General features: G+C 36.1%; 1 protein-coding gene across 1 annotated transcript in view; it reads right to left on the bottom strand.

Moving 5' to 3' along the window:
- Positions 1-15,914, bottom strand: part of LOC134136616 (laminin subunit alpha-3-like) — a 51,970-nt gene that overhangs the window by 19,809 nt on the left and 16,247 nt on the right. Inside the window, exons 3-7 of the mRNA XM_062568530.1 lie at positions 10,931-11,048; positions 10,160-10,278; positions 8,385-8,555; positions 6,151-6,248; positions 4,037-4,152 (exon numbers count right to left, since the gene is read on the bottom strand). Coding sequence (XP_062424514.1) covers positions 4,037-4,152; positions 6,151-6,248; positions 8,385-8,555; positions 10,160-10,278; positions 10,931-11,048 — 622 coding nt within the window. The remainder of the gene's footprint in view (positions 1-4,036; positions 4,153-6,150; positions 6,249-8,384; positions 8,556-10,159; positions 10,279-10,930; positions 11,049-15,914) is intronic.

Here is a 15,914-nt window from a genome sequence, read left to right as displayed (position 1 = left end):
ACAACAGTGGAATTCAGTAATGTAGCAGAAGTGAAATAGAAGCTTTGATTATTTATATATATATACATACAGTCATGTGTGTACTCATACACAGGTATGTTCAAATACACATACTTAGCTATCAGCAAATGGTCTCTCACACCTGGAATAAGGTAATATCATCTAGACATAAGAAAAACATATGCTGCTAGGTTTGTCAGGGAAGGCAACAGTTGCACTACCTCAGCAATCAAAAACATGTTCAAATGCTTATTCTATTTTTTTGTGTCCAAAAATACATCTAAGCTGAACCTGTGTGCACTAATTCTTTATTTAAAATAAACAATTATAGATTAAGCTATACACATTTGAATAAAAAGATCTACACCAGGGAACTCACATACTCAGCCTGAAGTACAAGGATACCAACAAATTAACTATATGTTTACCCAGCTGCTGTTTTCCGAATTGAGAGTTTTTAAGAAAGAGTTCAATCTACTGACTGAGAATTATGGATTCAAAAAGAGGTAGGCTTGTATAAAGAATATCAACAAAAAAAAAAAAAAGAATAATAAATTCCTCTAGAAAGGGACAGTGTTAGGTGACAGAGATAACTCATTTTCCTAGTTTATGGCTGGTTACAGCCTCAGCTATGAAAAATTTTACTTTGCGTGTTTTGTGGTTAGCTCCTTTCCTTTGTTTATTTCTCTTTTCTATTAAGCCAAATAGAGATTACAACTGAACTCACAGACACTCTGAATCCATCTTTAAATTATATGTTCTGCTATACTTTCAATCTATTTTAACTAATGATAATATTGCAGTGTTCAACTGAGACTGAAAAGAGAGATTGAGAGATCTCTGCGAGGCCTTGCATGCAGGCACATTAGCCTCATAGGTGACCTGACCATAGATACCCTGAGGTTCACCAGCTGAAAACATCTGAGGTACATCTATTGATTGGCCTTGTATCCACATCAGCTGAGTTCACTCTGAAGGTGGGAGATTTAAAGCCAGAAAAGCCTTTACTATTTTACTTTTGGCAGAAGGGCCATAGCAATATAAATCCTAAAACCAGTCAAATGTTTGTGCCTTGTTTGCAGATGAGTGTTAATCTGAAAAATAGCTGTGCACTTGGAATAATTTCTGCAAATACAGTTTGAGTAAAGAGTGATGGATTGACCTAGAAACTAAGTTCTTTTGGCTCATAATCTTGTAGATCATTGTTTATAAACTGATTCTTTTAAACACATTTATCTAACTTCCTGTAGGCCACTTACTGTATCTCCTAATCTGCTCGTCAAGCAGGATATTAGCTAAAACTGATCTCTGATCTTCACTCCCTTCAGCAAAGTAAAGCTCTGCCTGTGTTCACTGAAATCTTCCAGAACTACAATATAATTCTGAATATGGATTAACTATACCAATATACGGACAGAATAAGTGAAAGGCAGGCCTATGGTTTTGCCATAAGCTCTTTCTGTCTCCTTTATTTTAGATCTGATCTCCTTTCTTCACTGGAGAGAAACAACAGGAACCTTTATAAAAGAATGCAGAAAGCAAAAAAGGCTTCCACAGGCATCTGAATACTATGCGTGCTTTTAATTACAAATGCCCCAGTATTTCAGGAAAACCTTCCTAGAAAATTCCTGAAGTCATGCTTCATGCTTGAGAAAATCCTCCCTTCATCTGGAAGGAATGAGTTCCTTAGCATCTCAAAACAGAAGTTAAGGACCCTGGCCTAATTCTTTTCATGATGGGGGAAGTGTATTGGAAGTTATTCTTTCAAATTCTACATAAAATACCTGGCACAACTGGAAGCATAATTTAGGCAAAACTAATTCTCCATGCCTTGTTATGTGACCAAATAGACAAAAGAAAGGGATACTGGATCATTCTCTGCATCTCCTCTAGGTCTTTACATTAGAACAGCTTTGGACAAGGAAACTGTCCAATTTCTTTCAATCAGTTTCTCTCAAGGAACCTCAGGCTTCTGTGTTGCTCTAATTTCTTCACTACTGGCTTCTAGGGAAAGAAGTCTGCACCTGGCAAATACTCCCAGTCACCTAAATCACCTAAAACTGAAAGGAGCAACCTATAATAAAGAGGATATTTTTTCAGAGGTAGTTAGAAACTAAGTTCTTTTGGCTCATAATCTTGTAGATGATTGTTTATAAACCGATTCTTTTATATGCATGACATTATTTATATATGCTCTTTGTCTATCTCTTCCTGGCAGAAAATATTTTCCTTTCAAAGAAAGGAATTCAAATGGGGTTTCAGATACTTTTCAGAAATTGAGTCCCAACATGCCTACCTCCTATCAAGTGTTTTAATCATTTGTTTTTTTTTCCAAACCCTCAGTCTTAGTGCTGCAATTTTGATTAAAGCAACACCACAAGCTTTATTTCTTAAACCAGTTATATAGGTACATCTATTTGGCTTTCATATAAGATTCCCACATTAACAGTTTGTACCTACTGGCTATGCTACTCCCAGGAAAGACCAGGAAACGGAAAATAAATTAGGCTAGGCACAAAGGAAAGCAGCAGGCTGCCAACATGTTTGCTCAGAATAGGAGATACACAAAGACAGCAAACATGACCTGTACCACAGACACTGTATTTTGAATACAAAACACCTGTGTGTGGCAGTATGTACCTTCTCACCTAAAGAGGATCATAGAATCAGTAAGGTTGGAAGGGACCTCAGGAGATCATCTAGTCCAACCCCCCTGCTCAGCAGGGTCACCTAGAGCGTGTTAGACAGGGCTGCATCCAAGCAGGCCTTGAAGATCTCCAGAGAAGGAGACTCCACAACCTCTCTGGGCAACCTAGTCCAGTGCTCCGACTCTCTCCCAGTAAAGAAATTCCACCTCACGTTCAGACAGAACTTCCTGTGCTTCAGTTTCTGCCCATTGCCTCTTGTCCTGTCACACGGGACAACTGAAAAGAGTTTGGCCCCATCCCCTTGACACCCTCCCTTCAGGTTCTTACACACATTGATAAGATCCCCCCTCAGGCTTCTCTTCCCCAGGCTGAAGAGGCCCAGCTCTCACAGCCGTTCCTCAGAGGGCAGATGCTCCAGCCCTCTTCCATATTCTGTATATTTTATATTGTCAACCTAAACCTATGTTACATTTTTTTTAATAAAAGAAAGAAACATTGGGAAGGTGGAGAAAGGGCCAATGGGCTTCTCTAGTTTGAATATTCAATCTGCGGGACTAAAGCACTCTAAACTCTTAATTATGAGCCCAGAAAGGAGAGCACATATGCACTTCCTTGGACTCCTTATAAGAAACACTTTTGTGCCCCTATACATCAGGTCAGTGAGGGGTGACTGTCAGTATGAGACTGGAGTGAAGCTCAAACAAAAGATAGCAAAGGTTGAGTGAGCTGTACTTTATTAACAATACTTCACCGTTTCTCACTGAGCTTGGTTGTATCAAAATGAGGTTTGCAGTATTGTACTATGTAGTTTTCTTTTTCTAACAGTAGCAAATGGTGCATACTATGCAGCTAAACACACACACTCCCCTTCTATTGACAATACATAAAATCTAGAAGTCAGATGGAGAGTCCTCCTTTGATATCAGTTAGCAAACCTGTTTACATATTTAATTAATCTAGTAATTTATACAGTCTGTCTCTTTAGATTCTGAACACAAAGAGGTTGGGTGACAGAGGGACAAGTTTTGAAGCTGTACCACACAACTATAACCTCTGCTATGTTGAGGAAATGCAGTCTGTTAATAGACACATCTGTGACTGGGAGGAGACATTGACTCAGTGTACTACAAGAAGGCTTTAACGTTTCTTATGTAGTATTTTAAATGAATGACTGCTATCACTGTTTAATGAAACCAAAAGTGAAACATAAATAATACTCACTGCATCATTTAAACCTTATTGCTATACTGAAATAATTTCTTCAGTAAAGAAAACAAGTGTTAAAACCTGCAGTGTGTTAGTTATGTTCCATGAATATGTGTGGTCTACAGCAATTCCTGTTCATTTGTCAATGTCTCTTGTAAACTAGCAACTTTTAGGCTACTCACGTTCACATATATTTGTGTTCCCAGCTGTTGCAGGTTGCCACTGTTTCTGGTTATATCCAGGACAGCAGTGATCACAGGTTTCCCCACAAGTGTTATGCTGACATTCACACTGAAACCTAGGGAAAGGAAGACTTCTTATTCTGTTGAAGCTGAATTTAACACCTCTTCCCTCCCCACCAATTGTTTTGCAGTCCAAGACTTACACATAATGTGAAAAGGACAGGACATAAGATCACATGTAAAGAGGTCAAACAGTAATTCTAAAACATTTTAGAACTTTTCTAAAATCCTTCTTGATTGATTTCTTTAATTATATGATTTGGAGCCTTTTAGCACAAATGATTTGTAGGGAATATTTATAATTGAATGTTATAGGCTGGATTATAAAATGTTCTCCTAGAATACTGAATCAAGGTGACACATAATAATTTAAGATGTATCCTATTTTACCATCATTCCAAGGCTCAAGAATGTTGTCCTACTTTAAATCAGAGCATTTATCACCTTGATATGCACGCCCTCATCACTTTCACATTATGACTTTTTTACAGTAATTTTATTAGTGTCTTTAATAAGCCACCTTTGTAACTTCATCCACTTATTTTTAAAGCAGTGCATACTATTCATCAAGAAAATATAGTTCAAATTTATTCTAATTTAGCTGAAGAGCCTACATAAGGACAGGGTCTCATTACAGGCTAGGTCTTACTACCATCCATAGTAACTGAATCCCAGGATTAAAAAAGAAGAGGAGAGGCATCTTCCAGGGATGCTATGTTATCTGTGTAGTCTAATATCCAAAGACAAAACAACTTTTAAGTTCTGGTAGATTTTATGCCTTTTTCACTTACTTTTCTCTAGAATAGACATATGGAGAGGGTAAAGGCACCCATCTGCTCACTCACTCTTTTTTAAAAAACAGCTGAAAATATTGTATCATCCTGATAAAAGTTTGTTTTGTGATGCGTAAGAGCAAGAGCTGTTATAAACTAGGCAAGTATGTTTCAGACAGCCTGATTATTCACTGTCATTTTCCTGTAGCAGAGGACCACAGAGTGTGATCTAACTCCTTGTGAAATCTATATGGAGACCATAAACTTCCCAAGAAAAGAAAACTTTCCTACAGATTTCAGTTAAGTGTATGACCAGTTGTCAACCTATTTTAATTCACACTCATTCATAGAAAGTGACATCTGTAATTGAAGTTAGAATAACATAATGTATTCATTCTGTGAAATGAGTATATGACTAAAATGCCAAATCACTTCACATTGCCAAAAGAAATTACATTTTTCACATCTGATATTTGTTCATTGCTCATGTACGTGACAATAATGAAAACTCACACAATTAAAGGCGTTTAAAAATAATTGTAAAAATACACCAGAATTATTACACTCACAGAATAGCTGCTTTTGCAACTATTGTTCTAACCAAATGTTGGTTAGAGCCAGATATCCATAGGTCTTAAATAAATAGTCAGTGTTCCCAGTGTTCTGCTCACGGAAAATGTTCAAGCAGAAAAACACAGCCTATCTGAGTTCTATTAAATTCATGGCTGTCTTCATGTCTTCAGTACTAAGAATTTTGTACCAAAGGCCATGCTTTTCTCATTGAAGTATTTTAATAGTTCAGCTCAAAAAAAGTATCACCTTATTGTCAGAGAGGGCAACAGGATATAGTTCATTAATTTTCTGTTTTTATATTTTCTAGCAATGATCGATAGCCATTGGATCTTGGCTGAGTTCATTTGCAATGTTCTAAATTTGCAGGAAGTTCACTAGCTTTGTTCTTGAGCTGGCCTTCTAATTTCTGCTGTTCAGGGATGATATCAATCTAAGTTTTCCAAAAAGAAGTAAGAGTTGTTAACAAACTATTCAATCTTCGAAATTCTTATTTCAATTTTAAAAAATGTTAAGTATAAGACTTTTTATTATTATATTTCACACACAATAGCTCTTTACATATTTTCATAGCAATCAATAATAGATTCTCTTTTTTCAAACATTATTAAAAATCCCCATAAGACTATGTCATTCTTTAACAAGAAAAGGTCATTTGAAAACATATAATTTTGCCTGATATTCAATTAATGTGATGCTCAGTTTACTTACTGGTATTGGTTTTCAACATTCTTTGCATTACATACTTCAGCATGGCCATGGCAAACACATCGACCACCAATACTGATGTCCTTTATACTGTAGTAATACTATGGAACAAGCACAAGAAGCATGTATGGATCTTTTCTTTACTTGTATGATGACAGATACCTCAACATCAGAGGTATTTCTACATTATTAAATCTTGCTTGTCAGAACTTTAAAGGCATGACTTTAGAAAACACCAAAGTTAGATGGCCGATGGCCAAACCTCTATTGCTGTCTGCATTTCTGTATTAGTTAATCAAATCAAAGTCAAGGCATGTGGGGCACCTGACAGCAACAGAACACATCTGCAGGCTTGTGCAGCTCACACTACATCTATTCTGCTGCAGCTGCCCATTCCCAAGCAGCTATACAACTACTGATACCCAAGCTCAAAGCTAGTTAAAAGCCAGCTTGAGGATGGAGACATAAAGTACAGTCACAGTATTGTTCCTGAGAGCTTGGTATGTTCAACAAACAGGACAAGCCACTGTGGGCAGTGCGGTTTCTCCATGCAGTCAGTCACGATCACTAAGCACTAGAAATAGCTTGAGATTATCAAATCAGACAAAATCTGTCATGACTCATACTGGATTTAAATTTGTGACCTGAAGTTGAAATACTTTCTATCTCATCCTCTTGCCTTGCAGGCATCTGGGTAATAAAGGAGACAAAAATTTAATCACTTTGACTCAATGCAAATATTGCCACTATACACATTTCAATAGTAACTTTGCACACTTTCTGGTAGCTCTGAAACTGTTTCTCTGTCTCCCTAGAGCATCAGCTTAGTGACCCAAGAAAGGAGGCAACAGGGAGAGCTAGTTGTAAATCTTGATCTCTGTGTATCTCCAGAAAAAAAGCTGAAGGGGTAGATTTATTTTTAATGCCACTGGAGAATAAGGAGAACGAAGAGAAAATTTTGCAGTTATGTCCCCATCTACGCTCACTCTGTTCACAATACAGGCCTCTCAGTGGTCTATATACCTTCTCTTTTTATGTAGGAGAAGTTGGCTGGCTTCCCTAGGACTGAAAGATTTTCCTGATAGCTCTCTCTAGCTGCTATAAAGCTACTTTGCCAGAAGTAGTAGGTAGGATATATGGACTAGGAAATACAGTCTGTATTATTTTTTGTCTTCTGAACTATCTCTGTGTAACTACACATGTTAATTTCTAATTGTGTTTACTGTTGCCACATATAAACAAAACCTATGCTTTCAATGTTTTCAGCATAGCTAGAAATGATCATGGTGACTCTCTCCAGCATATTTGACAGTGTTTGCTATAGAATAAGAATCCTCACAACCCAGTCTCTACTCTGTTACAGCTTTGTAGAACTATGCTGTTTTGTTACAGCTTTGTAGAGCTATGCATTTACTTCTGTCTGTAAGCAACATCTTAAAATGCACTAAAGACAATAAAGGTATTTAATGGGAGTGCCATCAAGTAACTGGAATAGTTTCATGATTTTTTTATTCAGAAACCCACATATATTTGTGCAGTGCCTCAGCCCAGCTTTTCCTCCAATTGTTACTGAATCTTCATTTTAAATATAACAGGTCAAAAATAACAATACAGTATGAAGTCTGGAATCGCTCTAAGTATATGAAATTCTGTGCAGTATTCCCCTGAGAGGTCTGAATTTCCTTATATTTTCCCACTGAGTGAGTGGGATTTTGTCTTTCAAACCCTTGAATGCCCAGAATCCATAGGAAAATCCCATGCATCTCAAATGATTTGTAGTCAGATAGCACCTTTCCAGTATGCCCTTTGATTCCTTGTTCCTTCAGAAACTCAGGTACACTTTTGAAAATCTTTCTTCTAATAGATAAGAATATAGCAGTGTGAAATAAAGCTGACAAGGCTTAAACTATCTTATACAGAGCTGAGGAGCAAGACAATTTCCTCTTTAGTTCCTTACAGCTTCCATGATGCACACAACTCCCTTTAATACTCATAAATGGTTTGTTAACCTGGAAAAAAGACAGTCTGTTATAAAATCATTACTTGCTCTTCAAACTCTGTGCTACCCCAATTATCTTCTTATCACAAGCAGACATGGAGAAAACATGAAGACTTAAAGGTGCGCAGTGCGTTTTGATTGTTATGATGCTTGTAAACTAAAGAAATTCAGTTCATTTTATGCTCTCTGAGATGCTGAATACAATTGCTGAATCTATTCCTGTAAAAGGAGTACTTACCCTGCGGGTTACAGAGGGGTCCCGTTGAGCTTTTGATATCAAGTGTCCAAGAAGTGTATTGGTTCTGAGAAAATGAAGGCGGATGTTTGTCGCTTGTGTGAATTCTCTAAGGCCAGAGGAGTAAGTGAAGTTTTTTGCTCCTGGACGACCATTTATCAAGGATACTACAATCTAACAAAAGAGTGAACATGTTTGTTAAAACATATCAGCTACAAGTATCAGCAGTGGGCACACAGCCAAAAGTTTGACTACTAAAAAAATCTAAAAATTTGTTATTGCTTCTGAGTATATCTGTAGTAACAACTACACTTTCCATCCTAAAACTAGGACATCAGTAAAAACAGTGTCATTAGTTTTGAACCCTGCTGAATTCTTGTTACCTATATTACAGATAGAGTGCCTCTATCTGTTTTGAAAAGAATGGGTAGGATGCACAAAAAATACACACTTTTTAATAGGAAATAACAATAGTAATAGTCAAAATAGCAACACTAAAAGCAGATCATGTCAATGGGAGTTTTGCTTCAGTAAAAACATCAGATATTGGCTCTTTCCCAAAGCACATTTATTTTTGGGTTAAGGCACAAACATTCCTGGAAAATATTATTGTTACCAGGTCCAATGCCTGGGAGCATATTAATGGTCTTCTGGAAGAAAGTACACAATGTTACTTTAGAAAATCCCTTCACATGAAAGTAGGCTTATCTGACATTCAAAACAAGTGCTGCAGTACTTTTTTAAAGAAATTGATGCCTGCAGTCTAGCAATCATGAATCTGTTAAATTAACAATCCAGTATGCATGCACACAAGTGATTAAGGGACTTTCATTTATTTATAACTGATAAGATAATAGATTTCTACTTCCAAATAGCTCCTATAATCTGTAAGCATGTAACAATGAATTAGTGATGTCTAATCATAGTACAATTCCTTTAGGAAAAGTGATACAGCAAGTAATAGGGGATGACACCAGCAATGTTCTTCTACAGAAATTATTCTTAAAAATGTATCATTAGGACAATTTTACAGAAACGTTAGTACATAATTTCTACTTTTAAATTACAACTCAAAATCCAAACCCTCAAAACTCTGAGGAACTGTGAAGGACTTCAGATCTGGATTCTAGTTTCATCAGAAGTAAAAAGAGAATGACACGAAGAGTGAGCAGTATGGCCAGTAGTTTAAGATTTGTTCAAATAACATAAGTCAAGCTTCTGCCCCTGAAGGAACAGCAGCTAAAATCAGAGAAGCACTTTTCCAAACATATGTATTACATTATAAACAAGTATAATTTTCTACATATTTTCTTACAGTTATTTATTTTTGAATGGTAGATACATGTTTCTATACCCTTTACTCCTGTGAGGAATTCTAGTGCAATATATGATATTATATATATACACTGGGTCTATTCAGAAAATGTGGTCAGCAGGCTCAAATGCACATGTCTAAAGTAAGTTATATAAATCATAATAAAAAATCTACATAGGTGGCTCAGGGAAGTCCCCACCCCCACAGGGAATGGTGAAAGCTGGGAGTCAGTTCACCCATCAAAAATCTTACCACATACTTAAGTGCCTGGTTATTGATTTATTAAAGTAATTTCAGTCAATCATAACTAAGAATTTACTTCATGTTTTAGGTTTTTATTGAACGAGCAAACTTTCAGTAAAAAATACTAATACTACTTTACAGTATTGTGGTATTATAATAATAAAAAAAAATTAATGCTGTTTACTTCTAACATCACACATCAGTTTTCTAGAAAACTTACCTCTCCATTTTCAAGAGGCACAATGCGAGAATACTCTGTAGTGCAAATGACATCACTGTCCCTCTTCACAGGAACGTTAGCTTCCTTTCCAAAACGTCCCAAACAATCTGCTTTGGAGTCTAGTCAAGTGAAATTGAAATTATTTTTATATATGAAGATATTGTTTTAACTTAAATTAACAAAGAAATTGTTGTTCTAACTTAAATTAACAGAGAAATACCACGTGCTTTCAAGTAAATACTCCCCCTTAATTGAACAATAGCAGTGATCACTTCATTCAGTGCAGGAATACATAAATATTAGTACAGAAAAATGGAAATTAGTAACAACAAACTAATTTTTTTTTTCATTTCTCTTTCTAAGGGATGCCTGATGAGGCACTGCACCATCCTTCCCTTATCATCACAAAAAAGCTACATGTATTCCAAGATGCTTTGCTTGCGTCTCACTTTGATTTTTGTAAATAACCTTAAGGTCCACTAGGATGAATAACATTACAATTCTGATATACTAAAAGAACAAAAACAAAAACAAAAAATAGATGGAAAACTATTGCAAAATACATCAAAATACCATGCTCATTTTCAGCTACACTTTTGTCACTAATTTATTGCAGATAACTAAGACAAGTAGGAGAAATATACTTGATATTTGCTATCTTCACTACAGCTGAAATCTTCAGTGAGACTCACGGGCTGACTTTCCTGCTACTGTGCAAATAATTAAAGAACTTGTCTATAAATGAGCAGTGACACGAGAGACGATACTCACGAGCAAAATATTGCCAGGGACTGTAACTTCTTCCAAAATCCACTGATCTTTCTAAGATCCAGAGATCTGGGCGAGGAGAATTTGCAAACTTGATAAGGATATAGGCAACATGGAAGAGCTGGTAATAAAATATATATAAATCTGATCAAGAGGTTGTTGAATCTTGTAAAATCACTGAAATAGTGAAATTAATTTCAGCAAACACTTTTTCTTTGTGGACATTAAGAAGGTTATCTTCTACAGTTTCTTTCCCATTAAAATAATAGGCCAGGTTCTCTGCTGGTAGCATCTAGGCAGCTGCATCAACTTATCTCGTCTAGCAATATGCTCCAATACATTAAGAAAGTCACAATACAATTATGTTAAATGCCATCTCTTACATTTTAGAATAGGTCTATCTTGCATTTGATAATAAACTGAGTCATTTGTTCCCTCACTACAAGAATGCTTCTAGATAATTGGCTACCTGAAAGACCTTCCAAGTAACAGAAGCAAATCTCCCCAGAGCTGTTTTCATCAAATTACTCAAGAGAGATTCTTATGACTGGTAGTTCATTTATTGGTTGAAACAGGTCAAAAAGCTTCATCACATTCAAGGTTCCCCAGGCCAAGAGTTGCATCCACCTTCTTTAATTGCTCATTGTGTATCACTGTGATAGACCCCAGCCACAGTAAGCTCCCAAGCAGCAGAGCAAAAAATGGGTTTTCTAAGAAAGAAATCTTATTGTGAGCATCTTGGGATATAAAAATTTGGTCATCAGCTAATCCAGGGTCATAAAAATACTCTGTTGACAGAACCATTCTTTTCCCCAGAACTACACACAATGACTGCATAGATAATGTCCTTAAATCACTGACCAAAAGCCCCTAAACTGATTGTCAGAAGAGCCAAATAGCTGAACAGTTTGGGGAATGTATGCCAGATCTGTTGTTACCAAGTTTCTGATACTTTTTGCCTCCGTAACTTCCACTACTTTACTGGGCTCTTTCAGAGAATGGATACTGGCCATATAGACCTTATATGTCATCCTTTGTGGCCATCACTGTGAAGTCTGATATCCTGACAGGGAAGGGTAACAGTTCTGAAATTCCTAATCAACTTCTTCCATGTTCTTGCTTTTGGCCAGCTGAATCTCTCAAAGACCATTGCCCTGTCAAAACCGGTTTACCCCTAGGCAGGCACCTACCCATCTGTTAACGTTCTTGCTTCCCCTAAGTTTTAAGGTCTTGGGGAGTTCCGTGCTTACACGCATACAAACGAGGGTGGATAACACTCTGTGTTGATCCAGCCAGATTTTATCCAGGCAAGTGATTTAGAAAGCTCAAAGGGAAACAGAAGAGGTATATAGAAAAGGCAGACTACTTTTTCCACAACTTTATTATTGGCAGTCACACTGTTGAAACAACAATAACCTTCTGCCTACTCACCAAAAAAAGCAGATGACATCTGCTTCAGCCTGTCATATAGCTATTACATTTGTCTACTTACATGCTACTCAGAGTGATGACACTGCTAGTTTGGCTTCATATAGTAACAGATGATACCTTCTCATAAGCATGTGCAAAATAGCAGCAGTGAATTACATTTCCACAGTGCTCCTGCACTGCTGAAAAACTGAAATATGAGACATGCTCAGTTATACATCAGTGTCACCCTAACTATAACCTTTCATAAATATTTAAAGAAAACAGTGGCCAAAATGAAGGCACAAAACAGTCTTCTATGTAATATAGCTGACTCAGCGTGTAGTGCCCTTCAAACACCTACATGCCACATCTGCTATTCAAATGTGGAATTTGCTTCACTTTGTGACTACTCAGTGCATGTGAAGTTGAATTACTGTCCAACATGTGTATTATATCAGGAATCTTGCAATACATCCTTCCCCCAGGTGTGTTAATGCTTAACGAACAGGCTCACAGCACCACACTCGGCAAAATTCCATGCAAATCACAAAATGGAAAAGTAAAATTATAGTAATTTCAAACTACCATTGCATATGGAAAACCTCAATTCACATTAGCTGGCCTAGCCTGAAACACTGCTAAGAACAGGTTTGTACAATCACATTAGAAGAGGAGAAAGCAGACAGGTTTTCATAAAATTAAATTAGTAACAGATGACAATCCTTCACTAAAACTTAAGCTACCAATCTGTCCAGATTCTAACTTCATATAGTTGCTAATGAGTTGGTTCTGACCTGGACCAAGGATGCATAACAGCACCTAAAATTCCAAATGGCAGCTGTTGTTGAATGATGTCCAAGCTGATGAATGGTCTCTGTCTAGATTTGATGAGGCAATGAAGGAAGAAAAATAATCCTTGATTTAGCAAATAAATCCCAACTAAAGAGAGAAGAGTAATCTTTTTGACATAAGACCTAGAACAGAAACTGATATTTTCGAAGTAGTTTTTTTTGAAAGTTAATTTTGATTATATAGCCTAGGCTAACATTTCACTAATTCAAATCTTGATCCCATTGCATCAACAAAAGAGGCATACAGTGAAAAAAGGCATAACAAACTCACAGTACAGTGAGTTTATTCTCTTATACTGTTTCTTTAACAATCAGTCATTAAGTTTCAAAAAAAAAAAAAGGAAATGTATTTCTTTATATTTGAAATTTTGTTTTATTTGGGCAGTTTTTAATTAAGTTCCCTTCAATACAGAAAGTACCATTTCTCAAAGAGAACGTTGAAAATGTAATAAGGTATTAAAAATAACTGCTCTTTTGAGGCAATTATCAAGTTATTGGTTGTCTCTGTAAAACAACTGGAAAAAAATCTGAAATATGATTTAATCAAAATTCTTACAGTTTTCTCATATGAATAAAGAATTATGTTTAAAAATAGAAACATTATTTGTTTCTGATAATACAAACTATCTGCTCTGGAAATGCATACTTGAAAGAGCACATATAGACCTACAAATTTCCCAGTATACCATATCTTGTTGTAATCTAGCAGTATTGATCAACAACTAGAATTTTAACCACTTCTGTATTTGTGTGGCTTTTTCCTATTCTTTCAAGTTCATTGATTGGAAATGTTCTTGCAGGTGGTGGCCTTGAAGGTTCATAAATATTTTTAAAAATTGTCAAATACAAATCCAAATATCATTTGGGTTCTTCATATGAGAACCCAAATGATAATTAATTGTTGTGAATTACTAATATTACAGCATATAAATATTACATATTACACTATAAAGACAGAAAATTTTCTATAAAAACTCTTACAGATTAATTTAAGACTTTCTTAGAAGCACTTGTATAAATGGAATAGGAACCACTCTGCATCATTATTATTAATAAATGTTTTATCTAACAGAATGTATACTTATTTTAACTCAATAGAAAAATCTTCTTGCAACACATTGTATCCTCATAAGTATTACAAAAATAAGACTCATTAAAAATCTTTTGTCCATTTGCTTAAAATTTTATACAACTGTTTAAATAGAAGAATTTCCAAGATCTGCTTGAACCCTGAAATACACTTGCAAACGGAAGACAGTTGGATGTGTATATTCAAAAGTATACTATATTTTTCTCCGTTCTACCACTATAAATCCAAAACAGAATATTAAAACAATGAAATGACCATTCATTAAATGCTGAACATAAACAGCTACAAAGTAAAAATGCAATATGTTCCAAACAATCATTATGTAGTACAAGTAGGAAAAGATTAATAATTGTTCTCTCTTTTTGGTTCATGAAGAATACAAATTTCTTGAGTGTGTTAGTATCAAGAACAAAACTAAAGTCATGTAGACTTTAGTCGGGTAGACCATCTAGCTACCAGACAATCTACAGGTTTCAAGATGTATTTAAAGAGTTATCATGATGCCTCTTCATGTGAACCTACTTTTAAAAGCACAGAGAACAACTTTTTTCAGTAGAATGGATTTTTCCTATGCAGGACAACATCCCCTCAAACTGTATTAGCAGACACATTCATACCAGCAAAACTTCCCTCGACATAGTGTAATTGTTCTTGTAAGCTTCTTACTGATATCATCTTGAATGATGCCACTATGTTTGGCATTGCACATCATCTAGAAAAAAACAAGGTCCCTATGCTGAAGAATGTCTCCCAAAGATGTCCTTTTTAGCAGACATGTGACCTTACTGCGCTTGCAGCACAAACTAATGAAGAAATTGAGAAAGGGGCAGAAGTCTGATGCCTATTCGGTTCACAAACTAAGCTTCTTAGAGTAGGACCAATATAGGACTGGGATTTCAAGGAAGTAATACTTGTTCTTAGCTCACAAAAAAAGGAGCTATTAAAGTGTTTATGCACCTGTTCCAGAACACACTTTAGTGCCGCTGATTTCACTCTCTCATGGGTCTCTTAGCTTACAAAAGGGTAAGCATGCGCATGCCCATAAGTTTCTTGCTCTAACAAAGCCTTGAAGACTTAAGCATGGCACTGTTTTTTGTGAGAGATCATGTCATGAAAATAACAAACTATTCAAATGAAATAGAAGTACCACACATCTCAGTTAAAAGGTTTGAAAGGCTTTTATAAAAGGTTGAAAGATTTTGATTTGAAAGGTCATGATGATTACAATAGATGCCTGAGGACTGGAAGAAAGCAAACGTCAATCCAATCTTCAAAAGGAGCAAGAATGAGAACTCGGGGAGCTACAAGACAGTCAGCCTTACCTTGAACTCTATGAAGGTGGTGAAGCAGCTAATCCTGGAAACCATTTCCAGGCAAGTGAACAATAAAAACGTGATCAGAAGCAGTCAGCATGGATTCACATACTTAGCCAACCTGATAGCCTTCTACAATGAAATGATTCACTTCATAGATGAGTGGATAGCAGTGGATGTTGTCTACTGTGACTTCAGTAAGCCTTTTGACACTGTTTTCCATAACATCCTCACAGGCAAGCTGATGAAGTACAGCCTAGACAAGCTGACAGTGAAGTGGATTGAAAACTGGCTAAACAGCAGAGCTCAGAGGGCTGTAATCA

Source organism: Rhea pennata, chromosome 2 (assembly GCF_028389875.1).
Source record: "Rhea pennata isolate bPtePen1 chromosome 2, bPtePen1.pri, whole genome shotgun sequence".
Classification (NCBI taxonomy): domain Eukaryota; kingdom Metazoa; phylum Chordata; class Aves; order Rheiformes; family Rheidae; genus Rhea; species Rhea pennata.
Note: the sequence above shows the minus strand (reverse complement) of the source record. Positions and strands in the feature narration are given on the sequence as shown.